This window comes from Theobroma umbraticum, unplaced genomic scaffold (assembly GCF_002168275.2).
Source record: "Theobroma umbraticum cultivar Fairchild unplaced genomic scaffold, ASM216827v3 scaffold_204.0, whole genome shotgun sequence".
In the NCBI taxonomy this organism is placed as follows: Eukaryota; Viridiplantae; Streptophyta; class Magnoliopsida; order Malvales; family Malvaceae; genus Theobroma; species Theobroma umbraticum.
Window position 1 is genome coordinate 5,577,456 of NW_018397267.1, and position 26,136 is coordinate 5,603,591.

General features: G+C 34.5%; 3 protein-coding genes across 6 annotated transcripts; all 3 read left to right on the forward strand.

The window, feature by feature from the left end:
* LOC110424185 (phospholipid:diacylglycerol acyltransferase 1-like) lies at positions 1–6,366 on the forward strand. Its single transcript, XM_021438705.2, has 7 exons — positions 1–972; positions 2,187–2,409; positions 2,531–2,814; positions 3,769–4,096; positions 4,558–4,817; positions 5,218–5,704; positions 6,108–6,366. Exons 1-6 carry the CDS (start codon positions 488–490, stop codon positions 5,693–5,695), a joined length of 2,058 nt encoding a protein of 685 aa, XP_021294380.1. The 5' UTR covers positions 1–487; the 3' UTR covers positions 5,696–5,704; positions 6,108–6,366.
* Positions 6,367–9,807: 3,441 nt separating this feature from the next.
* Positions 9,808–18,475, forward strand: LOC110423945 (polyadenylate-binding protein-interacting protein 3). 2 transcript variants are annotated; one of them, XM_021438387.2, is made up of 16 exons: positions 9,808–10,095; positions 10,484–10,535; positions 11,827–11,985; positions 12,055–12,216; positions 12,361–12,497; positions 12,724–12,914; positions 13,532–13,709; positions 13,809–14,048; positions 15,408–15,535; positions 15,716–15,785; positions 15,962–15,995; positions 16,152–16,477; positions 16,653–16,796; positions 17,516–17,614; positions 17,700–17,750; positions 18,115–18,475. In XM_021438387.2, exons 3-16 carry the CDS (start codon positions 11,847–11,849, stop codon positions 18,142–18,144), a joined length of 1,929 nt encoding a protein of 642 aa, XP_021294062.2. In that variant the 5' UTR covers positions 9,808–10,095; positions 10,484–10,535; positions 11,827–11,846; the 3' UTR covers positions 18,145–18,475. The 2 variants fall into 2 exon arrangements, with proteins under 2 accessions (XP_021294062.2, XP_021294063.1); XM_021438388.1 differs by having other exon boundaries at positions 11,847–11,985.
* A 2,662-nt stretch (positions 18,476–21,137) lies between these two features.
* LOC110424718 (nuclear transcription factor Y subunit A-3-like) lies at positions 21,138–26,070 on the forward strand. 3 transcript variants are annotated; one of them, XM_021439368.2, is made up of 7 exons: positions 21,141–21,507; positions 22,633–22,713; positions 22,854–23,049; positions 23,485–23,597; positions 23,687–23,761; positions 24,701–24,874; positions 24,996–26,068. In XM_021439368.2, the coding sequence occupies exons 3-7, from the start codon at positions 22,887–22,889 to the stop codon at positions 25,371–25,373; spliced, it is 903 nt and encodes a 300-aa protein (XP_021295043.1). In that variant the 5' UTR covers positions 21,141–21,507; positions 22,633–22,713; positions 22,854–22,886; the 3' UTR covers positions 25,374–26,068. The 3 variants fall into 3 exon arrangements, with proteins under 3 accessions (XP_021295042.1, XP_021295041.1, XP_021295043.1); XM_021439367.2 differs by having other exon boundaries at positions 21,138–21,507; positions 22,633–23,049; positions 24,704–24,874; positions 24,996–26,070; XM_021439366.2 differs by having other exon boundaries at positions 21,140–21,507; positions 22,633–23,049; positions 24,996–26,067.
* The last annotated feature ends 66 nt before the right edge of the window (positions 26,071–26,136 follow it).

Here is a 26,136-nt window from a genome sequence, read left to right on the forward strand (position 1 = left end):
ACGTTTCAGGCAGTAATTCGGCTCTTTATTGAATGGGGCCCACTTCACTCTCCTACTCTGACTGCCTGGTTTTGCCCACTGCTCCCTACTGTTTGCAATTCCATCGCTTGCTTCCCCTCTACTAAAAACCCAAAAGCAGAACAGTGAGCGGTGTTTCCCTTCTGCAAAAGAAAAGAAATGGAATTTACTTCTGCTGTTCTTTAATACTAATATTTTCTTGGCTTTTTCCGTTAAGCTTTTGGGCTACCATCTGTTTCTAAAAATGAAGATTGTAGTTTCATTGTTTTCCTTTTAAATGGATAAGTATTTTTGGCTTTGGACGTTAGATGCCTAAAACTATATTCTCTTTTGCTTGTTCTCTCTAAAGCCCATAAAAAGAAGGATTCAATTTAATGCTTGGAGCGATTTTTTCCAGAAAGAAAGAAGTTTTAGACTATTTCAAAACAGTTAAGCGCACTTAAAACCGACAAATTTTGATTCAAAAAACATGTCTGCAATTAGAAGAAGAAAGCCCATCAATGAATCCGACAAAACCTCAGAAGCATCAGATTCAAAACCCCAAAAGGAGAAGGAAGAAGAACAACACGGGGATGATGATGGCAGTGATAAAGACAAGAAAAAAATCCCATCCAAGATCAAGAAGAAACACGAAAAGAAACCACCCAAGTGGTCGTGTTTGGACTCGTGCTGTTGGTTCATTGGTTGCATATGCGTAACGTGGTGGCTTCTGTTGTTTCTTTACAATGCAATGCCGGCTTCATTTCCGCAGTACGTAACGGAGGCTATAACGGGGCCCTTACCGGACCCGCCTGGTGTGAAGCTGAAGAAAGAAGGGTTAAAGGCTAAGCATCCAGTGGTGTTTGTGCCAGGGATTGTGACTGGTGGGCTTGAGTTGTGGGAAGGGCGGAAGTGTGCTGAAGGGTTGTTTAGGAAGCGGTTCTGGGGTGGCACTTTTGGTGAAGTCTACAAAAGGTATTGAATTTTTGGCTGCTTGATATTTTTTGCTAGTTTAATGCTTTTTTTTTTATCTAAATCAAGGTATAATTTGGGGAAAGGAGATTTGAACTCAACTCTTTCAGCTTGGGGATAATTGTACTTATCATCGAGCTAGAAATTAGGGGTATGTTTATGGTTTTGGATAAAGGTTACTGGTCATTTAATGTTGTTTTAAGGATTGCTTGTTAATTTTGTTCAACAAGTGTTGATGATTCAATGTTGCCTTTCGTGTATGTGATAAAAGGTCTAGTTAGTGAATTTTTGGTTAAGTCTACGAATGGAGAGTTAATTTTTCGGTTTTTGGTGTTGTACTGTTGTTTCTGATTATAGTTACGAGGCTTAGTTGATCCCGATTTGGGAATTCTGTGTCTTTTATGGGTTCTTATTGATTGCTTGTGCTTATTTACTTGTGAGTGTGAAATTTGTAAGTGCAATAGTTTTATGGAAAGTTAAAGATTGATAGGTTGTTGTCATTTATGAGGATATAGGGGTATAGTTGTTGAATGGAAAGTTGGAAACGTAAGTTGGTTTGTTACTTAAAGTGGCTAAGTTGCAGGGTGATTAGTTTTATTTGTGGAAGCTATCTTTCTCATCTGGTTTTCCCATTTGGTCGTCAGTTGGATTTTCTCAATTTACCCTTTTTTTCAGCCTGATTGAATGTGATGTTGGGCCTACTGGCTATCACATATGCTTATACGATCATGAGGGCCATCAGTTTATTGTTTACTTGTTTCTTCACATATGGGCTTTCGTGCTCTTCTGGAATTAGCAAACAAGACCTGTTGGATAGATGTCTTTACTCTTTAATTATGTACCTTTTTGCTGTTCTAAATGGAAACATGAGGTTGTGTAATGCATCAAAACAACAGAGAACAAAAATGACCCTGTTAGATTTTCCTTTTTGGCCACAACCTTCAAGAGATTAGTGCACTGGGTTTATCACATAAATGATATGGCTGGACAGTGCGAGCATTGAATTTAATATCTTTTTCTTCCATGTATTTTACATACGGAAAGCAACATTAGTGGAAGGGGCATACTCAATTAATCCATGCAAAATCTGTCACCGTGATATTCCATTAAATAGCATTTTGATTTTTGTGTTAGCAGTAGTTATGTGTTTAAGTTATGGACTCTTAGCAGTGCTTGGATAATTGGTATTCTCCATGGTTTTATTGGATAATATGCAGACCTCTATGCTGGGTGGAGCACATGTCATTAGATAATGAAACTGGATTGGATCCTTGTGGTATAAGAGTGAGGCCTGTCTCTGGACTTGTGGCGGCAGACTACTTTGCTCCAGGCTATTTTGTGTGGGCAGTTCTGATTGCTAACTTGGCACGTATTGGGTATGAGGAGAAAACCATGTATATGGCTGCCTATGATTGGAGACTCTCATTTCAAAACACTGAAGTAAAGTTTCCTAAACTTGAATTTCTTGATAGCGGTCACCTAGGCAGTGGAATTAATTGATTATGAACCTTTTTTGATAATTCTGATTTTGTTTGGATTTTGACATCTTTCAATTAATCAGGTACGTGACCAAACACTAAGCCGTATTAAGAGTAATATAGAACTGATGGTGGCTACAAATGGAGGGAAAAAGGCTGTTGTCATTCCACATTCCATGGGTGTTCTGTATTTCCTACATTTCATGAAGTGGGTTGAGGCGCCTGCTCCAATGGGTGGTGGAGGTGGACCATATTGGTGTTCTAAGCATATTAAAGCTGTGGTCAGCATTGGTGGACCATTTCTGGGTGTTCCAAAAGCAATTGCTGGGCTTTTCTCTGCTGAAGCAAAGGATATTGCAGTTGTCAGGTACCTAACAAGTATACCTTCTCAGCAGTGAACTACTTTTAGCAACTCAACAGGTATCTTATGATGTTTTGTCGAGGATCTCATCGTATCTTTTCAGAACTTAACTTTGGAGTTTGGACAGTGTGGAGAGAATGTGAAAGGTTTCATCAAGTATTAATTTGGTTCCTTGTGACACCACTAGTGGACCAGCATGCCTCTAAACCACATTTCTAATACACTCTGGGTTACCTTAGAAATCTTGTTTGCTGTTGAATGTTAAATATGCTAAAAACAAAAATAGATCTCATGTACTTGTCACTGTCATATCATTAGTCCCTTTTTTTTTTTTATTTGCCTCATTGTCTGTTGACAAGCCTCCTAGTCCTACACGTGATCTGGAGCATTCTTCCTTGTTTCTTTGGGCATTTTTTGTTTTGCAACTGTCCTTAATGCTTTATGGCTTTTTTGTTCTTCTTCCTTATTTACCCCTTATTTTTACTTTCTGTTTTCATTATTGATAACGACCACTTTTGAAGTCAGACTTTGCTTTCTTTGACTGATTATTATGCAAGATGTTGGATTGATTGCAGTTCTAGTCGAGTAGAGTGGAAATTGTAGTATTTTCAGCTGGCTTTTACCACTATTCTTGGTCTAAAATAAATGACAGAATGTTGTATGGCACATTATGTGAAAAGAACAGCTGCATGCAACATTTCATGGTACAAACTTTTGTTTTCTGTCCTCCACCCTTTGCATGGAAATTCTAGTGATTTATTCTAGTTTCTTTCATATTAGGAAGAAGTTTTCCAGTTTTTCTTGTCAAAGAACTTCCTACACTTGTCCTGGAATTCTTGAGCTAAGAAATTGGTCAAATACACAAGTTACTTACTAGTTAATGATCTTAATTATCTCTGAAGTACATAATGAAAATTTTATCTTTCTTACAATAGCACTAAAAATGAACCCAAAATGCAGGGCTATTGCACCTGGTATTTTGGATAATGATATATTTCAGCTTCAAACATTGCAACATGTGATGAGGATGAGCCGCAGTTGGGATTCAACCATGTCGATGATACCAAGAGGTGGGGACACAATATGGGGTGGTTTAGACTGGTCACCAGAGGAAGGCTATTCTTGTGCCAAAAAAAGAGAAACGAAGAATGAGACGCAGATTGCAGAAGAAGCTGGTTTTGAAAGTGCAGTTTCTCAAACAAGAAGTGCAAAGTATGGAAAGATTATATCCTTTGGAAAAGATGTTGCTGAGGCACCTTCATCTGACATTGAGAGGATAGACTTCAGGGTAATTTATTTTCTCTTGTAATCTAGGAGGGTTCCCTGTTAGCTTGTTACCCAGAACAAGATCTTAAGATAACGAAAAAGGAAAAGGAAAAGACAAGACTAAGGCCTCGGAGTGTATTTTGGTTAGCAAAGTTTTATTGATGAATAATATGTGGAGAATAAGCACTAGTTGCCCTGAATTATAGTAGCCGTGGACACTTGCTTTCAAATAAAAGTGAAGTTACTGGTGATGGATGGTTAACATCAAGATCAATTATTGCTTGAAACAATTCGCACGCTTAAAGGAATTAACTAAAATTATGGCTTTGAAATCAGATAGAAATGTTTAACTGCTAACTTATATCAAATAATTCTCGAAACATTTCTTTGGCATAGAGAACAATTGGGCACCATGTTGTGCTGTATGTCTGCTTTGTTTTATTTAAAGTCATTGCCTTAATTTTTTAGCTTTGCAATGTTCAGGATGCTGTTAAGGGTCGTAGTGCCGCAAACACCACTTGTCGAGATGTGTGGACTGAGTACCATGACATGGGATTTGGAGGTATCAATGCTGTTGCTGAGTATAAAACTTTCACTGCTGAATCAATTGTCGACCTGCTTCATTTTGTTGCTCCAAAAATGATGGCACGTGGTACTGCTCATTTCTCCTATGGAATTGCTGACAATTTGGATGACCCCAAGTATAAGCACTACAAGTATTGGTCAAATCCATTGGAAACAAAGTGAGAATTCTATAGCTTCATTATTTCATTTTGTTCTTGCTGCACGGTATTTGATATTCTTTTTCCCTTTTTAGTCAATTTTTGCTGTTTTATAGCTCCTTCTGCTTGTTTATCTGTAAACTGAATCTATGGCCAAGATCAGAAGCTGATAGAAAGCTTAAAGCATTATGGTAGGGTGCCTCATTTGACATTATCGATTGTTTACTAGAACTCAATTTTCTTAGTTTTCCTTTCAATTTGGGGTATATGGCTGTGATGTAATCAACCTTTGCACTGGCTATGATTTTTGCTCTTCAGTTATTTGACTTAGTCAATGCCTATTGCAGTTTGTAGGTTTATGCTTTTTGGGTTTGTAAATGTTTGTTCATAATAAGTATTCACTGTCACTCTGATTTTGCAGGTTGCCAAATGCACCTGAGATGGAAATCTTTTCTTTATATGGAGTTGGCCTACCAACTGAAAGAGCATACATTTACAAGTTATCTCCTGCTGCTGAGTGTTATATTCCTTTTCAGATTGATACATCTGCTGATGATGAAGAGACCTGCCTGAAGGATGGTGTGTATTCTGTGGATGGAGATGAGACCGTACCAGTTTTAAGTGCAGGTTTTATGTGTGCTAAAGGTTGGCGGGGTAAAACCAGGTTCAATCCTTCTGGAATTCGAACATATATTAGAGAATACAGCCACTCTCCTCCGGCCAACCTATTGGAGGGGCGTGGCACCCTTAGTGGTGCTCATGTTGATATAATGGGAAATTTTGCATTAATTGAGGATGTTATAAGGATCGCAGCTGGGGCTTCGGGTGAAGAATTGGGAGGGGATCAAGTTTATTCTAATGTCTTTAACTGGTCTGAGAAGATAGACTTGCAATTATAACTTTCACTGGTACATATTCTCCCCTGTCCTTTTTTTCCACTTCCACTGTTGTTCTAAGTTTCAACTGTCTGGCCCATAATTTTACCTCCACATCTATTCTTTGCTTGCCTATATCTTTCCATTTAAATTTACAACCACGATATTCTGTGTCTGGTGTTTTGTTCTTACCATTTTCATTGCAGCATTCTATCTGAGCTCTGAATTGACACAAATTTCTCCTTTATATGTATATATTCAAATTCAATGGTGCTAATAGATCTTGCTAATTTAATGAGGTCTTCTAATTTTCGTTTGAAAAACCAACTTCGAAGTTGACTATGCAATGCTGGGTGATCATACATATCTATTCTGTCTATGAGGAGCTGGCTGAAAGTTTTTTACCTGATTTCTTTTTCATTTTGCACATGTGCAGGAGATTGTGACTCCAGAAAATTCTCCAGGTGGTGTGGTGAAATGGCTGCTTTTTTTAATTGTGTTCCCCGACCAAATGACTATAAAGTGAATTATCATTTTCCTTGTATGTATTTGGGGAGTGATTGGTTGGTAGTCTCGTTTTAAGTCTGGTTATTGGTTTGTATATCTCATTTTCTGAGGAAAGTGCTACAGCTATTTGTTCCCCTCATATCATTTAAACTCTAATATAATTTTAAATTTTTTCAAGTTTTTTAAAACTGGTTTAAATTCACAAAGGAATATTCATTTCTTTTAAAATGGAACCTTTTGTTAGCAGTTGAACTTCTGATGATGTATGATGATTGTAAATCGTAGCTCATGGTACTTGTAGGCTCTTTGAAGTGGATTTGCCATTGGTTTCACAACCAAATATGATGTTATCAAGATTCAAATTGGGCCCTTCAAACTCCCAGTCTCATGTGGCAGGATAACAAAATTCCGAAGAAGAGAGCCTAATCTCTGGTAGACTGGTAGTTGCAAGGGATAAGGCAATACCAATCTCCTTGAAGGTGTTCCCTGTCTTAAGAGCAGCATGAGAAATCTTGATAGAAGAAAGCCTCTAATATTGTCTCCACTTTCCAAGCAATTGAACCCTACTGCTGTGGAGAGTTGAGAACCTCCGAAATGAATACAACATGCTGGCTTCATAGTCCATCCTGCATGCAGTTCTTCATCACAGTTACAAAGTCACAACATCTACTGCTCGGAATCTATTGACCCTAAAGCTGAAACATCCAAAATGTGTCATCATATCTTTTCCATCAGGGTAAGGAGAATAAAGAGTTGATGCACCATTTTTGGCATATGGAATCTAAGTCACCAATGCGCTTTTGTCGTTTGGCAAAGCTCCTTGCACACACCGTGAACTCGTTTGAAAAAAAGTGTCACTCATCCCCATTGAGACCTGTGGATTATTCGTCAACTAGCTTTTTCCTACGTTTAGTAGGTTCTCTTAATTGTGCGTATCCCAAACAAAGATTAGTACAAACTGCCTTTTGACCAAAGAAGAAGATGCGGAGGAAAGTGCGAGACTGTCGAGCAGAATAAATCCATTCACTTCAATTTGAAAGAAATGATTTCTTTATCTCAATTTGAAGGAGGGGTGGCTTCAATTAGTAATTAGATGAGTTTTATAAGAGATTTTGAATTTAAATATTGATAATTCTATACTGATATTATTTCAAGTAAGGTAAAGAATTGATTTGATTCGATTCTTTGAATTTTTATAAGTTAAAATACTCATTAATTTTCTGTATTTATGTATTTTATTTAATTTAATTCTTATACTCAAAATTAAAAAATTTAATTTTTTAATTTTAAAATTACTTTAATTTAATTTTTTTTAACGTCATTCAATTTTATAATTAAAAAGATAATGTCAATGCTGACATTAACATTGTTGTGGCATATTTTGATGGCGTGGCATGCTACTTAGCATGACATGATGATGTGGCAATGCCACATGGGCACTAATATAGTGATGTGGCATAAACATGCTAACATGTCAATGTTATGTGCTAGATCAAAAAATTTATAAACAAATTTTTTGTTTCACGGTATAAGGATTAAATTGAATAAATATATATGATATATGAACTAAATTGAATAAAATTGAGATGTTGAGGAACTAAATTGAAAAAATTATTTGAAAAATATAAATCTTTTAAATAGATGATAGATATATTTACTAATAAGTTAAATATTTTAAATGTAAAAGATTTATGGTGTTAAAAAATATATGTAAATATTTTCTTATTTAATTATTTGATTTTAGAATATGTAAATTAATTTATACTTTTTAATAAAAATTAAGTTTAAATTCACCGTCTATAAAAATATTTTGAAAAAATTTTTATACCTAAAGTAAAATTTAAATGAATAACTTACATTATATTAGAATAAACTAATATAAAAAAATTAAATAATTTTTTTTATTTATAATAGTAGAAAATTTAAAATTTATTTGACTTAATTTTTAACTTAAGTTTAACTCAAATTAGCAAAATATGTTAATTTAGTTACAACTTTCAAAATTTACAAATACCTACTCTTTTGAAATTATTCACCCCTTACCTAATTTACTTTTTATTTAAATTTACTCAAAATTTCTTATAAAATGATTCTATTTAAGTTTAAATACCACAATCAAATTATGCTAAATTTAAATTTAAATTACTAATTTGGATCTACAAAAAAATTTTAAATACAAAATAAAATTATACAAATATTTACAATTATATTTAATTATATGAACCATAAATGTACTCTTTTATCTAGGAAATTTCAAAATAAAAAATTATAACCTAAAATATTAAATAAAATAAAAATATAAAAAATAAGTAAAAAATTGAAAAGATAGAATAGCTTAGATTTTATGATTGTAATAAGAGATTTATCATACCCAAATTAAGCAAGTCAGAACAAATAATTTTTTTATAATCATCGTTAACTCCGTATCTTTTTTTTTTATTTTAAAAAATATATAAATCAATCTATTTTACTAATTTAAGTTTAACTCAAGTTAAAAATTAAGTAAAATAAATTTTAAAATTTTATACTATTATAAATACAAAATTATTAATCTTTTATATTATTTTATTTTAGCATAATATAAGTTATTCATCTAAATTTAATTTTAGGTATGAATTTTTTTATAAAAAGAGAATTCATACTTAATTTTTGTTAAAAAGATAAATTAATGTATATATTTTAAAATCAAATAATCAAGTAAGAAAATATTTATATATATTTTTTAACATTATAAATCTTTTACACGTAAATATTTAGCTTATTAATAAATATACTCATCATTTACTTAAATATTTATACTTTTTAAATATTTTTTTTTCAATTTAATCTCTCAACATCTTAATTGTGTTCAATTTAGTATCTATATTGTTTACTTTTGTTTAATTTTATTCTTACGATGTGATGTAGAATTTTGTTTAAAATTTTTTTTTAACCTGCCACGTAATGCTAATATTGGTATTATCACACCATTATATTAGTGTTACGTAACATTATCATGTCATCGTGTCAATATCATGTCATCAAAATATACCACATTAGCGTTGATGTTAACGTTAACGTCATTCTTTTAACAGTAAAATTAGATGTTATTAAAAAGAAGAACTAAATTGAAGTAATTTTTAAAATTAAAAAATTAAATTGTTTGGATTTTGAATATATTAATTAAATTGAATAACATACATGAGTATAAAAACTTTGTAAGTATTTTAACTATATTTATATTACAAATAATTTTAAGCAATTTTGTTTTTAAACGGTAATTAAAATATAGAATATTTTTCCTCCCAAATTGAAATTCAAATTAAAAAAAGAAGAAAAAGAAACATATGAGCTCGATTGTCTATTTTGAGTAAAAGGTTATTACAACAATTATTTTAAGTTTGGTTTGGATGCAGTTAATTAAAATAGCGATTGTGTATATTTATATGAGCCATTGAATTTCTTCATATTTTGATTATTTTTCTACTCTCAATAATCAATATTTTAGGATTAAATAAAGAAAAATTAAGAAACTGACAACAGCCAATAGGCGTATAGGACCTACGTCGTTAACATGCAGCCGGGAGGAGTGAATCATAGCACTTTCCTGTCATAAAATCTTTCAATTCACAATTTTCTCCCTTATTGCCCTTTTATTTCTCACCCAGTTTCTCTTCAAATTTAAAAAAAAGAGAGGAGAATTCACGAAAAAAGAAAAGAAAAAAACACTTCTGAAACTCTCCTTTCTCTCTCTCGATCACAATCGGGAACCCTCCCTTTTCCCTCTCTTCCTTTCGAGCTTCGATCCCTCTCCTCCCCTTTTCGAAACCCTTGTTTAAAACCCAAACTCGTTAACCCTAACTCACTGAGTCCGATCCTCCCAACTCCGATAATCATCGCTTTTCTACAGATATTATCGATTAATTGAGCTTATTAAGGTAAGGATCGCGCTCCCTCTTTTTTTTATTACTCTCCAATTTCATTTTATTATCGGTTTTCTCTTGCTCTTCAAAAAATTTGAACGCGAATGCATTTAAGAGTTATATTTTTAGGGTTACTTGGCCGCTGTTATAGTTTCTAATTTAGGGTTTTAGATATGAAAGGTTTTTTTGAATTTTAAGTTAGTTTTCTATGTGTTAATTTTCATTGATTTTAACTCTGTAATTGACGTTTATGTCTTATTTGGATGTGCTTTGATTTGATTGCTTGGTTAAAATATTTTCATTCACGTGCGTTTAGACATTTCCGTTTCTAGCTTGCTTCTTTCAGTTTGAGGTTGTTCTTAGCTAATTTGATGAATGAAGTCTCACTCCCTCTTCGATGCAGGTATATTTATCACGACTCTTAAGAAGCATTTGGTTGGTGCCACGGATACAAGGTAGCTTTCTTGTTTCCTTTTCCATGGGCTGATAAGTAGTTGTGTGTTTTGAGGTTATCTTAAATGACCAGTTTTTGTTTATAATTACCAAAAGTCTTTGATGGGACTTATTTTGTGTTGTAATGTATTTGTGTATATGTTGACGCCGGTATAGCTATAGCAGTTATAATAATTTATTTAGACATTAAATTCCGACTTTTTCTGTGGTTAGATTCAACTTGATGTTGCACATGTACCCTTTTTGGGGAGCTATTGTTGTATTAAATTTGCTGATGAAAATGCAATCTGTCAACTTCTAACTAAAGAGCGGCAACTAGTTTCTCCATTTAGGGTCTGTTGCCTAATTTTGGTATCTCAATCATAAATTGATTAGGAAAAATGCATCTCTCTGTCTGGCCAAAGATTTGAAATTTGGAGCTACAAAAGTTTTGGGCACGCACTTGATCATTTTGAACATTAGCCCAACTATTGTTTAGAAGTATGGGCTGATATCCTTCACAAGCTGACTAAGCCGGGCTGTTTTTTGGAACTTCTGCTTGTATTGTTCTGTGCTATATTCTCAGCCAATATGTTTGTATACTTCTACTATTTCTTGCTTCATGCAGTTTGTTTTGCATTATCCTGATCTTAATTTCTTTTGATTGCTAATTATGTCTTATGAAATTCCTTTAAGCAAGCTAAAACCTTTTTTTTAGGCTAGAAGATAAGGAATTTCTTCTTTAGCTACTATTTATCCTTCTTGACATGGGACCTTTGGTGCCGCCAGTGATTGAGGTTAACTTGTAGGTTGAGATGAGTATACATATTGTTGGTGACATCTTTAAGAATTAAGAAGACAGGATTCTGGGGTCTCTTATGTTTTTTGAATAATTGATGAGATTTCCATATATATAACAAATCAAGGTGAAAAAGTTTTGAATTAATGATACCAGGATAGGGTATATTTGGTGTATTCTTAAAGCTTGGGGCAGTGCCGATCTGGAGGATAAAAGTTATAAAGTCAATGAGATGAAATGAGAGGCAAGAATTTTTAGCATTGGTCTGGCTGCCCAGAATAGGCACATTGCTTTTTCATTTGTTTATGGAATGCAGGAACAAATGCGTGCGTGGGTTTCATGGAAAAACAACAAGGCAGAGGAGATACCCTCTGTTATTGGTGTAATTTTAGAATTAATTGTGTGCTGGTTTCTAAAGCCGCTTAAGTATTTTTAAACTAAAAAAATTAAGTGGCAATGTTGTAGAATTGGATTTTGGAAGCATTGAATTTATACTTTAAAAACTTATTCTTTAGTTTTTTTTTTCCCTTCCGAGATGAATACGCAACAAGTTGTGTTGCCAAAATCTTCTGCTAATGGATTTGGCCGTCGAAGAGGTGATAGAGAGGTTGGGGCTAGGTTGGAGAGTAAGGTGCAGTCTGGAAAATCCAATCAAGGAAGAATACAAACTACAGGTGAACATTCTCTGAAGTGAATTTCTTTATTACTGTGTCATAGTCTTCATCTAATACTACTTGGTATAGGTGCACTGGCTGGCGGGAAGACTGGTGGTTATGAGAGTTCTTCCCGTGATCGGTTAGTTTATCTGACAACATGTCTTATTGGGCATCCGGTGGAAGTCCATGTGAAAAGTGGATCAATATACACTGGAATATTTCATGCCACTGACGCAGAAAAAGATTTTGGTATGGTCTTTTATTTAAAGTGATTACGCTTCTGTAATTAGTTTTATAAATCGGTTTTGGTTCTATTAGAATTCTTGTGCAAATAGGTAGAACTTTGAAATAAAATGATTCAACTTCTCAACATCCAATCCCGTGCATCTTCAGGAATCATCTTGAAAATGGCTCGTTTGGTAAAAGATGGTACTTTGCGAGGACAGAAGGCTATTGCAGAGTTTGTTAGCAAGGCACCCTCAAAGATTTTAATTATACCAGCCAAAGAACTTGTGCAAGTTATAGCGAAGGTTTTGCTGATGTTCCTGTCTTTACAGTTCCATCTCTAGTTCAGTTGCTAGTTAGAAATGAAATTTCAAGTGGTTTATGTAGGGTTTCATAGGCTGTAAAGAGTGTGTTTCGGTTAGATAATTGTGAATGGTACTTTAAATATTTAAAACTTGGTTAAAACAAAATGCATCCAATTTATCACTTTTTTTTCTCAATTTTAATTTGGTTTTCAAAAAATGATTACAGGATGTGGCTGTAACCAGGGATGGATTTGCGAGTGAGCTCCAACCTGAAAAACATCTAGAAATTTTGATAGATTCTGCGATATCACAATCCCGTCATGTTGAGGTGGAGAGGGAGTTGGAGCCTTGGGTTCCCGACAAAGATGGTCCACAGTGTCCTGAACTAGAAAATATTTTTGACGGCCCATGGAATAGGTTACTATAAAGTTCTCTTCTTTCAAAAATATATCTTGCATACTTTTATTGTTCATACAACATAATTACTTCACCCCACATGCATCTAAATTGTTCTTATTATTTCTACTGCAATCACTCTTTCTGTGTATTAGACTTGATTACTTTGTTTTTAACTATTTTTCCTTGTTATTTTCCATTAAGAAATTGCCTGGAAAAAGGATTGTTGTTAGGAATTTTGTGATGTGATATTACTCAGGGAATCTTGTTTGAATGGCTTTAATATTGAGGAATCAATGATATCAACAAAAGATGATTTCTAAATAGATTTTTGTTTCTGCGTGGCTAGTATAATATGGAGGTGCTGTTTGAGATTTTAGTTTGTTATGTTAATCTGGCATGTCAAGAAATTATAAAATTCTTTTGTGTCATTGATGGGCCAATTGCTGCAATAATCAGGTGGAGTGTGATTTTGTTGCCAGTGATAGAAGGGTTTTTGAGCTATAAAGAAAGATACTGACAGCATTTGTTGAAATCTTGTAGTACATCTTTCCACTTTTGATGATCATTATGTGTTTTTCATTTTCTTTCTGTTTTTTCCACTTAGTTTCTGTAATATTATATACTTGCATTCTTAGGAACTGGGATCAGTTTGAAACCAATCAAAAGCTATTTGGTGTAAAAAGTACTTTCAATGAGGAACTTTACACAACAAAACTTGAGAGAGGTCCTCAAATGAGAGAGTTGGAGAAGGAAGCAATGAGAATAGCAAGAGAGATTGAGGGTGAGGAGACCCAGGACCTTCATTTAGCAGAGGTAACATTTTCATAATTTTATCGTTTATCTCTTAAGTTCTTTTATTGGTTAATTTGTCTTGTAAAATTTCTCACACTTTGCATATTGAATTTTTACCAGGAGAGAGGATTTCATCTTCATGATAATTTTGATATTGATGAGGAGATGAGGTTCTCCTCAGTCTACAGGGGTAGAGGGGTTGATGATAGTGGTTATGAGGAAGATGAGGACATAATGTTGGATTCCCACAACAGTGAGACCTTCGGAGATTCTTCTGGTTCTGTTAGTAGAAGGCCTACTGATTTGACCAGTTTGCAAAGCACTGATGGAGCTCGAGTGTCATCAAGCTCTTTCTTAATGGTAGTTATTGACCTGCGGAATCTGAGATGTTCTAGTTCTTTATTTGTTGATTGCAAATATATATTGTGATTAGTTGTATCTAATTTTATAACAATTTTTAGGTTGGTGTACTTATTTCTTTTTCTTCTAAAGGTAAATTAGGCAACCATTTCTACCTATGATTGAGATTATACACAAGATAACAATTTGGCCTTGACTTATATTGTCTCTAGGAGATTATTGAATTCTAATGCAAGGCACATTTCTAAATAAAATCTTACTTAATGACTTTTATATTAATTTTGGAGGCTTTGAATGTTATGAAAAATATATTTTAACTAAGTATAAGGGCTTACTTAATGAGTTGGCTTTTTTGGCCTAGGTGACTATTTGTGCAGAATTATATTTCCTTTTGTGATTGTGAATATTATCATGTTGAGAGTAGTTATATTGAGAGGCGTCAGAATGAATGGTTATTCTGTTCCATCAACAGTTTGGGATTAGGTTCCATTTTCAATGGGAAAATGTATTCTTTTCCTTAGAAGGAAAAGTATGGGTTGAGAAGGGCTGTTAAGAAAAGGGTTTGTGCACTGCCAGTACACCAAAAGAGGGGAAATAAAATTACAAGACTGGAATCATCATTAGTTTTGATTTTCTTGATGAAGCAAATTGGCTATTGGATATTATGGTGAGATACATATTTTCTTAGTGGTTCTATACTCAATTTTTGATCTAGACAGATTTTCATCTGATGATGAATTGGTTTGGGAGGTGGTATAATGGGTTATGGGAGGGGGGGTTTTCAGTTACTATTTGTAATGTTTACTGAAATTGATCATAAGTGACATTAGATGGAACTGCTGTAAAGGAGAAAGTGTACTTGAGAAGGTTCACATGCATTATATTTTTCTATTCTGTATTCTTTCAACTATAACTTAGATAAAGTACATCTTAATTTGCTTGTTGACAACATTGGGGAGATTGAGTTTTCAGGATGTTCCCAAAATGCTAATGGAATTTGAATGCAGAGGGAGCTGATAATCTGACTCGGAGTAGAGAGTGTAAGGTCTTTAGGTTGGTTGTTGGAAGTAAAAAAGTATAAGTGCCATGCATGTGCCACTTTGGACTACATTTTTGGGGATGGAATCACAGATTATATATATTTAATTGACGCTTCTGACTGTGTAGTTAATTATGTGAATTTCTTCTGCTTTTGTGCACGTTTTATTGATTCCGTACCATAGATCTTGTGGCTAAAGATTTTTTTTATTTACTGCACTACAAAAGATAATTGTACCATCAATGTTTGTTTGTGTCTGAATTTACTCCTTTTTGTGATCCTTTCCCTTTATAATATACTCCTATTTTTTTGGTTTGTAGGATGAGGCGCCATCTTCTCAAGCAGCCATTGGCACAGATTTGAACCACTCAGGCATTAATGATCAGGCCAGACAGCTGGCCTCTGAACTTCCTTCTAAAAGTTTCTCTGTCTCTGGCAGTGAAAGCAGGTCTTTTATCTTTTTCCTTTTTGACATGCCAACATTATGTATATTTGCTGATATATTTTGATTACCTGTTTCTGTCAGTGTAAGGAAATATTAGAAGTAATTACTATAAGAAATCGTTTCTTCGGACGTATTATAGGTGTTAGCTCTTTATATTTCTTAATTTAAACACTTGTAATGTAGGATCCAAGACAATTTGCTTGGTGAACATGGAGGAAGCTGTGATGCTAAAGAGTTTGCTGAAAAGCTGTCTGTAAGTTTAACTTCCATAGATAAGCAAATCTTGTGCAATGAATGTGGAGCTCCTTGTTTTGTTGCTTTAACTTGCATAACTGATTCATAACTCCATTGCAGCTCCTCGTTCTACTGCTTCTAGTCTATTTGCTTCTAATGTGCATGTTTTCTGTTTGAATTCCTGTTTAAATGCAGCCATCTGAGGACCTGCATTTGTCAAATTCTATTGGTGAGTATGCATTACTATCTGGATGCCTGCTTAATAGCCTATAAAATTGGAACTGCAATTGTCTTTTTATTATTTTGTACCCTATTAACTGCACTTAGTATTGCCGCTGCTGCTAGTTGTTTCAATATGCTGACCATTGAGCAATTTGTAATTCAGATTCTCAGTCATTATTGAATGACAAGATTGATGAGTCTGATAAAGGGGGGACATCTGCGAATCCTGGTACTCATGCTCCGTCTAATTCTTTGTCAAAGTTTAGTGAAAAACCAAGTTCTTCTGGTGAACTCTCAGAGGGTCCAGCTTCTAGCAAACTAGCTGGTGAAATACAATCTGTAAACTCCCGTGGACGACCTGGTAGTTCTACATCATCAAATTCAGATTATGTTGGTGCTGTCTCAGCATCTAGTGGCCCTGGCCTGTCACCAAGTTCGTCAATGGGTTCATTAACCTCTGAGAAATCAACACTGAATCCCCATGCAAAGGTGTATGATCTTTCTTTCTTTTATTTTCCCTTTCAGGTGCATGATAAGCCGATTCCAGCACAAATGAAGTTATAAACTATGAAGACTCTTAACCGTTCTTTTGTGTACTTTAACTTGATTTGTTGATTTCCTTTGGTTGTCTTTTCACTCATCTAACATCCTTAATGATGATCAGGAATTCAAACTCAACCCTAATGCAAAGAGTTTCACACCATCACAATCGCCTGTGAGGCCTCCATCCCCAGTGTCTGATGGTTCCTTCTACTATCCAACGCAAATGTCTCCTGTACCACATATGCACATGCCTGTTAGTTTTGGGGTAAGTTACTTAAAAGTGATTGCATTTTTTGTGAACACTGATTTTGCAAGGAAGAAATACAACTGACCTGCAACTATTGTGTTAGGACTTTCTTTTTCTTCAAATTTATCAATCTAAAAGCTCTTGATGTAGCTAGCTTACTGAAATTAATAAAATCTCGTTTCCTAATGTTTTCCTTTGGTTACTTATGCATCAGTTAATGCTGGACCTCTGAGTTATAAGGAGAGCTTTTATACAGTTGCATTGATTCTTTAGTAGCACTTCTTACACCATCATGAGAACACTTGCAAGGAAACAGTAAATAATATAGAAACATAGCAGATTTGTTTTTCCATGTTTCCTGTTATAACATCTGCGTGGGTTGATGGTTTAGGTGGGATTAAGTTAGGTTGATTTGACTGAGTATGGAAAAAACATTACCTGGGTTTAACCTACCTTTATCTCAGGTCAATAAGATACTCACTAAAACCTGTGACTTCATTTTACATTAATAATCTTTGTATTCAGTAATGTTTTACGGGATGAAGTTAAATTCAGCAGCATGTATTTTAACAAAAGAGAAGGGAAACTTTGGTATATGTTCTTAGCTATTAAGATTCACTTTCATTCTTACACGTGGAGCTTAAATTCGTTATAGATTTTTTTATCTTTTTCTATTCAAAATGTAATGCAGTTAGTCTATCTGTGTATTGTTGTTGATGATTGCATGGTTTTTGCAGATTGGACCTTCCTTTCCTGGGCACCAGCCTGTTATATTCAATCCACAGCTGGCACCAATACAATCACCGCCAGCATATTTCCATCCAAATGGACCTCAGGTGCAACCTTACCATTAATTTATTATTATCTTGACTGACACATCTTGATATACTTATTTATTATTTATATTCTTCAAACTTGCAGTATGGGCAGCAGATGCTTCTTGGGCAACGGCAACTGGTGTACTATCAACCTGTAAGTGGTTCTGAAAATTCTGAGTTTATGTAGTGTTTCATATATCTTTAGCTTGATGATATGACACTCTTTAAGTTAGCATAATAGAAACACTCCCATTTATTACTTGTGTGGTTCTGAATGATGGTTCCTGGAGAATTATCTTGATAAGAATTTTGGTGAAACTTTTTGTCAACTGAGTGCAACACTTTGTCTCTTTCCTGGGGAGGGTGAATACCATGAATAACATTTAGATCAGTTTCTTCTTTTTATTTGAAGAAAAAAAAGTAAAATAAATATGAAAGCCTTTGTTTTTGGTGTCTAATTTATCTAGAAGAATTCCACATCTTTGGAATCTTGATAGAACTGAAACCGTCTTTTGCAGGAAATGCAGTACAAGGGACGGGAATATTAACCAGTTAGTTTGCTGACAGCATTCTTGGGAGCTCTGCTCGAAAAGAATAAACTTTTGAGAGACTGCTTGGATCAATTTTCTCAAAACAAAGCCTAGCGGTCCAAGAAAGATCCTATAGGTCTTGATCACCCCATGTTCCAGGGAATGTTCACTCATGGTGGGAGATAAATTTTATAACCTTGTATGCTTCATTCACATCATGACTTTGGATTTCTAGCTTTTGTTAACTAACCTGTACTTCTTCTGATTGGTTGTTTTAATATTGATAGTTTTGGATCAATTTGTGGTGCAAAAATAGTATTGCCATCAATATTATTTTCCATTTATTTTATTTTCCTGGGATCTATCTGTGTACCCCCCCTGGTGGGGGGTGGAGGGTTAGGACAGTTGAGGAGATTGATGGCTAAATGCCAAGTTAAGGATATGTGAACTTCAATCATGTGCAATGTAGAATTTGATCAATTGAGAATATATATATATATATTAAAATGATGATGTCTCGTGTGCCACCTGTAACACTCTTTGCTATGTGGCTAAACCCTAAAATTGAATTGAAAAGGGCTAAATTGTACATTTGCACATTTAATGGAAGGTGGCGGTTGGCAATGCGGGAAAAAAAGGGGGTTTAAGAATTCTGCTGGATTTTGTAGAGAAAGTTTGAGTTTGTAGTATCAGAGAGGAAGGATCATGAAGAAACTCTTGAAGGAAAAGGAAGTCGCATGTTTTGGCATTTGCAAACAGCGTAAATACAATCATCGAGTCATCTCATCTCCAATGGAAGGGACCATTTTCCTTTTGTAGTCCTCTTACTTCTGACCGAATATGGACCGTTGGGCTTCTTTTTTTTTTACATTTTTTCTTTTAATCTACGTATCATGAAAATAAAAATAAAAATGAATACGTTTTTATTAGAGTATATCCTTAACTGTGTATCAAACATTTGGATAAAAAGAAATAAGTTTGGTACATTAGTCGCTGTTCACAGGGCATTGTCCTCTAAAGTTATGGGCACATTTGAATGGCCATAATAAATAAAACCTTATTATTACCATTAGGTTTTAATAGAAGATATCTCCGTGTAGGGTAAGAAACGACTTTAATAAAATCATTTACCCAATCTTGGATGGTTGACTTGTAATGAGATAATAAACATTAAACCCATTGCCAGCAAATTGAGACATGCATTAAATTCAAGGACCAAATTTTTAATCTCAACCGTTGTGGACACCACTCTTATTGGCTGTTACCGCACAACCTTTAACTTCATAAGTTTTACTCATAACTTCATGTAAGTTCATAAATTTTTAAAATGTATAAATCACTTCAAATGTATAAACGATATTAACAGATAAATGTGAAATATTTAAAATATTTTTTTCTCTACCCTTATTTATTATTTTCTTTTCTTGCAGGTTGGTTGACAATGTTTCTTTACACCAGTTAATTACTTCGCGGTTGAATTGACCATAAAATACCAAATTTGGCCAAATCTCTCCAAACGCTAACTGGCTAAATCTATCCGTGGGGTGATAGACTGGTAAAAGATAAAATAGAGTTTTTTTTTTCTTTGAATAGGAGAGAAAAAAATTAAAAATAAAAATTATAATTTATATAATATAATAATTTTTAAAATTAATAAATAATAAAATTATTTAAAAAATATTATCACATTATTAAATTAATAAAAATATTAATAATTAATTAACAGCTACACTTATATATTTAATAAATTTTTTTAAAATAAATTATATATTTTTAATGTTAATAAATTTACGTAAAATTATGAACAATAATTAAAGAGATTAGTATATTTTACCTACTCAATAAAGATATTGGTGTGGGGGTAGGAAGGGAAGATGGACGTCCAAAGCAAACCAGCCTTATCCTTTTGTTGTTCTTGTTAAGTCGTTCCCATCTAAACACAAAAACTGAAAGTCAAGGTCAAGGCCATCTCTATCCTCAGAAGGTAAATATTTATAGAAAGGCCTAGGTTAGGTGAAAGTTTGGATAAATCTTACTAGGGTTTCTGACCTTTTCAATTCGAGCTGAGCAAAGAGCAAAGCACTGGGAGGGGAAAAGGAGTGTTGGGAAGGGTTGACTGCTTGCTGTTCCTTTAATCTTAATTCAATTATTGTAATTATTATTGTTATTTAATTTTTAAAATAGATGACACAACTAGTGACATCTAAAGTGGACACATCGCTTCTTTTGTAAGCAAATGCCAAAGTGAAAGGGGCAAAGGCCGCTGATCTTCTCGAGCCTTTTTTTTTTTTTCTCATTCCATTCTTCTTTTGACCTTTCTTTTGTGGATAATGATTGATGATCAAACAATTCTAGTAAGAGCTCTACTCTCTTTTTCTTTTTTTTTTTTGTTTTTATTTCTATTTTTATTTTTATTAGATGATGATTAATTATTTAACGTTATCGTACTAGTTTTTTCACTTATTAAAAATTTATTTTAATTCAAATTTATTTAAATTTTGATGTATTTTTAAAGATCCAGACTGTTAACTTAATGAAAATCTTTCCTTATTAATCCAAAAGTTTTGACTCCCTTAACTATTTCTGCCATTTTCAAATCATAATACCAATTTCCCAGTAAATTATCAAACATAAACTGTCAAAAGTGACAAAAATTTTCAATAAAAACTCAATGGATTTATCATCTATTACAAATAACACACAGTTCAAGGGGGAGGAGATGGATAAAAAAAGTGTTAAGGGGAAGTACAAAAGAAAACACGCGATGTGACAGCGCGTGAAGAGCTTGCAGGTGAAAATGGACGGGGGCCGCTGTGGGGGGCGGGGCGGCTGAGGCTATTCAAGAGAGCGTAGATTTCCAAAAAAGGACAAAAAAAAAGAAAAAAAAAGAAAAAGAAACTTTGTAAAGGGGTTAAGAGGGAAAAAGACGTCTGCAGCAGTTCTGAGAGAGAATTTATTGCAAAAGCAATATATTACGCATTTACACAACACGACAAAAGACCCAACACTAAAAAAATACAAATGAAGAGGCAATATAATAATGAAAACCAAAATGAAAAAGACAATTTCTTTTGTTGAAGTAGCAGAGTGATGATGATGGTGGTGGAGAGGTAATGGTGCTGAGCTGAAAACCCAGAATTTTAGAATGAGTTTTTAATCAAGTTGTGTAGTAATATTATCCATACGGAAGGTTTTTTTTTTTTTTGGTGTTTTATCGTAAAAAGAGAAAAAGAGAAGAAGACCCAGAAGGCCAAAGGGTGAGCTTTTTATATTTTGTTGTGAACAAGGAAGGGAGGGAGTCAGGGAGACATGCACAAATCCAAGCTTCAAGAACAACACCCACTTGTGTTATTTCTCTCTTACTTTTACCAAATCCCAAAGGTATTTCTTTTCTTCTGGGATTATTTTACAGTTTTGTTTTATCCAATGCTTCGTCTCTGTATATGTGTCTTTCTGCACAGATTGTATACTCTGTGTGTGTTTTTCATTGGATTTAGTTTGCTAGGAATGTTTTTTTGTTGTGTCTATTGGGCGATAGGCTTTGAACATGCTTGGATATTGAGCCTGGGATGGTGGGTTTGAATTTGCATGTTTAGCTGATTTATGGGTTTTCTTTTATGTTTTTGGTTCAACTTGCAGCTCTCTCTTCGGATTCTTTTGGTGGTGGGTTTTGCATGCATGGAAAGACTTTTGAGTTTGATATTCTGTAGAGCAAGCATCCATTCAACTTTCTCTTCCCGTGTGTTCTTCCCCTCCCCCTATTAAAACATCCTTGTTTTTAATCTCTTCCTTGGGTAAATGGTTGTCAGTACTTGGTGTTCTTGTATCAAACAATTCGATATTAACATAACAAGTTAGCAACTGCTACTTCTGTTTTCCTATTTACTGGTTTTTTCAATAGTTTCCCTATCCTTCTCTCGTCACCGTCCGCCATAACTGAAAACAGATGCTTATGATTCGTAGTTGCTGCATTTTTATAAGTGAAAATGGAATGGTTTCTTCTATTCCCTCCCTTTTACTCCAGCATTATTTTCCTTATTGCTGTCTTTTCATCGATTCATCGTTTTTATCATAATTTTCATATATACTTTCTGTGCTGAGTGAGGCATTATCACCTTAAACAAGTCCATAGAAATTTGCAGTCTAATTAATCAATCTGATGGCATGAGTGAATGCAACTTCAGAGGATGAACTGCAATTGGTTGTGTGGAGCTCATTTATATAATAATTATTTCCTTGAAACCAATTTCCTTTTCTCTATTTTTTGATAGCCTTTGAGTCTGTAGGAGGCTCCTAGAGAGCGTTCTTTGTCTACCACTTCTTTTTGTATTTAAGTTTGGAGTGTACCATGGTTGCTTTCTGTATTTGTTCCTCCTTATTCATTGAGTATACTTTAGTCAGACCAATAAATTTTCCAATACTTGGTGAAAGATGGCTTGCATCATTTATTTCTATATTCTCTAATTTAAATATTTAACACTGTGACTGTGTGTGTTTTGGTGCTAGGTCACTGATGAGTGAGCAAACTAAAAAATAGCAGCAAAGATTTCCTGTTAACATTTCTAAAGATCTTTTTGGAATCCCCTCGTAAGTCAGGACATTTTGAATAGTAGTTTACCGCAATGCAAAACTTGCATAAAAAGGATTCTGGTGTAAGTTCTCATTCAATGTGCACTTATGTGCTTGGCTGCTCATCTTGGGGCAACTCAACTGAAACTCATGTCCAGCAATCATCTGTGTCTGAAAGATTAAGCCTGAAGATGGGAGTTCTGCCTCAACAATTTCACAACACCAAGCAGCTTAGTTTTCAATTTCAAGACCAGGACTCATCATCAACTCAATCAACTGGTCAATCTTACCCTGAAGTGGCTAGTGCTGGAGACAGCAATATTTATGGGCAAAGTTTAATTTCAGCATCATCAGGTCTTTGTGTATACCCAGTACTCCTCATTTTGATTAGGCCCTTGCTGTAGGTGTGGGATACTGAATCAATCAGTATGATTTTTTTCCTTCAATATATATTTGGGATTTGTTTTATTAGCAAATGTCTAAGGTTTTATTCTTTACCAGGAACTACTTATGTTTTTAATTTATATGCATGTTCTGATGGGATTACTTCTCTTATATTCGAGTAAAGTGCTTAAAATAGAAGAAGGGAGGTGTAAATCTATATGCTAAAGGGACTGTTTGGTTTCACCTTGCTACCTGGCTGTACATATTAATAAACTGCTACACCTGTGACGGAGCTTCCCTTACCATTGCATTCCAAAATATTAGTTCTTATGTTATATTAATTGGATTTTTTCCTTTCTCGTTCCCTGATGGTACATCTAATTGGCTGTTCTTGCTCCTGTTCAGGAGGTAATGAAACTCATGGGAATCTTTTTGGAGGTCATGCTAAATTAGCCTCCTCATTGGGAACTCAGGACTGTTTCTTCCCACCTTCCCGAGTTGACCATAACAAATCAACTGTAAGTTATTACTTATGCAGTTTGGCTGCTCTGTGGATGCATCATAGTCTTATTTATCATATTCGTATATGTCATGTTTCACACTGCAGGCTCATATTCCACTCCATTATGCTGAACCATATTTTGGTGGTGCCGTGGCTGCTGCTTACGGACTGCAAGCTGTGGTAAGAATTTTGTAGTGTTTATCAGGTTCCTTTGCTGCACTGCTGTCTGTTTCACTGCAGTCACTGCAGTCTGGCGTATTATCAATTCGAAGAAAAGAGGATGGTTGCTTCTGAAACCTTGTTTAATAGCATAAGTGATTTCTATAGAAGTCAATCATACCTTTCATTGTGATTATCCCAAATATAATCTTCTCTTTGAGGAATCTCATAAAAAACGTAATTGAAGGAACCTAGACTTTTAAAACCTGATTAAAGGATCTAGTCCTTTCATTACTATAAATGCAAGCTTGATACTGTAAATGAATTTGAAAGCTTAAGTCACAGGATAGGTTGTTCATTTTTATAAAATATAGATGCTATAGACCACTAATTTAATCCATTAGCACCTTCCTGGTGTCATGCATTCTTTGTTTTATATAAAGAATGCACAAAAAATATTATGCTGGCCTTGTGGATTCTTCAACGTTCATTAAGCATATCCATAAGCTATTCTACCTCTTATTAATTTCTTTAATTCTATTTCACTTTGCATCTTACTTTACTCTTATTCTTCTTTGCTTTTCTTATCAAATTGATTCTCTATTGGAGATAAGCTTTTCTTTCATGCTTTCATTGTATGAAGTGGTTTTACTATATGAAGCATGAAAGATGCAAAAGAACTGTGCAGAAGTGAGATTATTCTTGTCAACTGTCTTTAAGTAGCTGGAAAAAAAAAACTCAAGAGGTTATTAGATATCTTATTTTATATATTTTATTCTATAATTTCTGTCTTGTGAATTCTGCACTAAAGTGGTTTTTGATTCAGATTCTGATTTTGTGTCGCAAAATCAATGAATGCCCTGAAAATCTATTTAAGCGACACCCTTTCCCATGTATGACCAGACAAAAATGTGTCTTCTTTGTTATCCATTTGTGAGATATTTGTCATTGCATTTTCAGCAGATTCATCATCATCATATGATGGCTATGCTTCCTGCTCGAGTTCCACTGCCTCTGGATCTTACAGAAGATGAACCTATTTATGTTAATGCAAAGCAGTATCGTGCTATTCTCAGGCGGAGACAGTTTCGTGCCAAGCTTGAGGCCCAGAACAAACTCATCAAAGTTCGAAAGGTATGTCTCTTAAAGGTTTTGCTTCTTGCTTCACATGAACTGCGACGTTGCCCATGATGGTAGTCTGTTTATATGGCTTACAATGATATTATCTGACAAGTAGCTTTATAAATATTTGCAGCCGTATTTGCATGAGTCTCGACATCTTCATGCTTTAAAAAGAGCCAGGGGTAATGGTGGGCGATTTCTTAACAAAACGAAATTCCAAGAATCGGAGCATATTCCATCAAGCCATGGACTGGACATGTCCAGGTCTACTCAGCTAGATTTGTCGGCGAAAATCTCTGAATCAGAAGTTCATCAGGTGGAAAACTACAAAGATGCTACATCCACCACCTCTTGCTCCGAAGTCACGAGTGCCTCCAACAGTGATGAAATGTTTCAGCAGCCAGATTTCAGGTTCTCTGGCTATCCTTCTCACAATGGTGGAGCCTTGCAAGGTCATGGTGGCAATATGCATGGTGGTGGGAACCTCCATCATCTTTCTGGTCTCTGCTGATAGGCGAGTTAACAAATTCTTGTCTGAGCAGTTCGTATATGGTGCTTCAATGGAAGATGCGGCTGCTTTGTTCCCATGGGAAGTCATCCTTGGCTCTGTTTAATATCCTGTTTAGTTTACTTTGCCTTTCATGAGACTGTTTCAAACCATGGACATGGAGTTTTTTCTTTCCTTAGCGTGCGACTTTTAACCGTATGTTCCTTTCGTTCAACGGTTTTGGTGAATTGGTGACGTTTAAGATAAGTGCATGCCTTGGGTAGTAGAGTTTCAATTCCATATGCCAACTCTGCATGCTTATGGAAGAATTCCTTAAATTCGCTTTAGTTGAATGTTTCCATTTCTAGTAAGAGTCATTTAGACAACGAGTGCATCAATTATTTTGCTAAGATACAGGTACCCATTTTGATTACTATTGGCAAGGTGCATTCATGTACTTGACACAAAACACTTTTGGGTCTGAAAGAATGAGAAACTTCAAGCACAGCAAGCTCCTGGAAATGCTCCCTTTTTGCTTACGCTGATGTGGTTGATGTTCTAGCTAGAGAAGATTAGCTTCATGATTCTAAAATTGAACGCTTAGGGCCGATTTAAAAGCAATGATTAGTTCTGTTTTGCTCCTTTTTCGCAAGTTGTGTGCCAAACTTGAATGTCGGTTCTAACTTTTTAATACTGGTTAAGGGGAGGAACATGTATAAGGCAACGAAGGGGTGGAACAATTTTCCTCAGTTTTGTCAAGTTTTTATGTGTTTCGGTATTTCTTCTT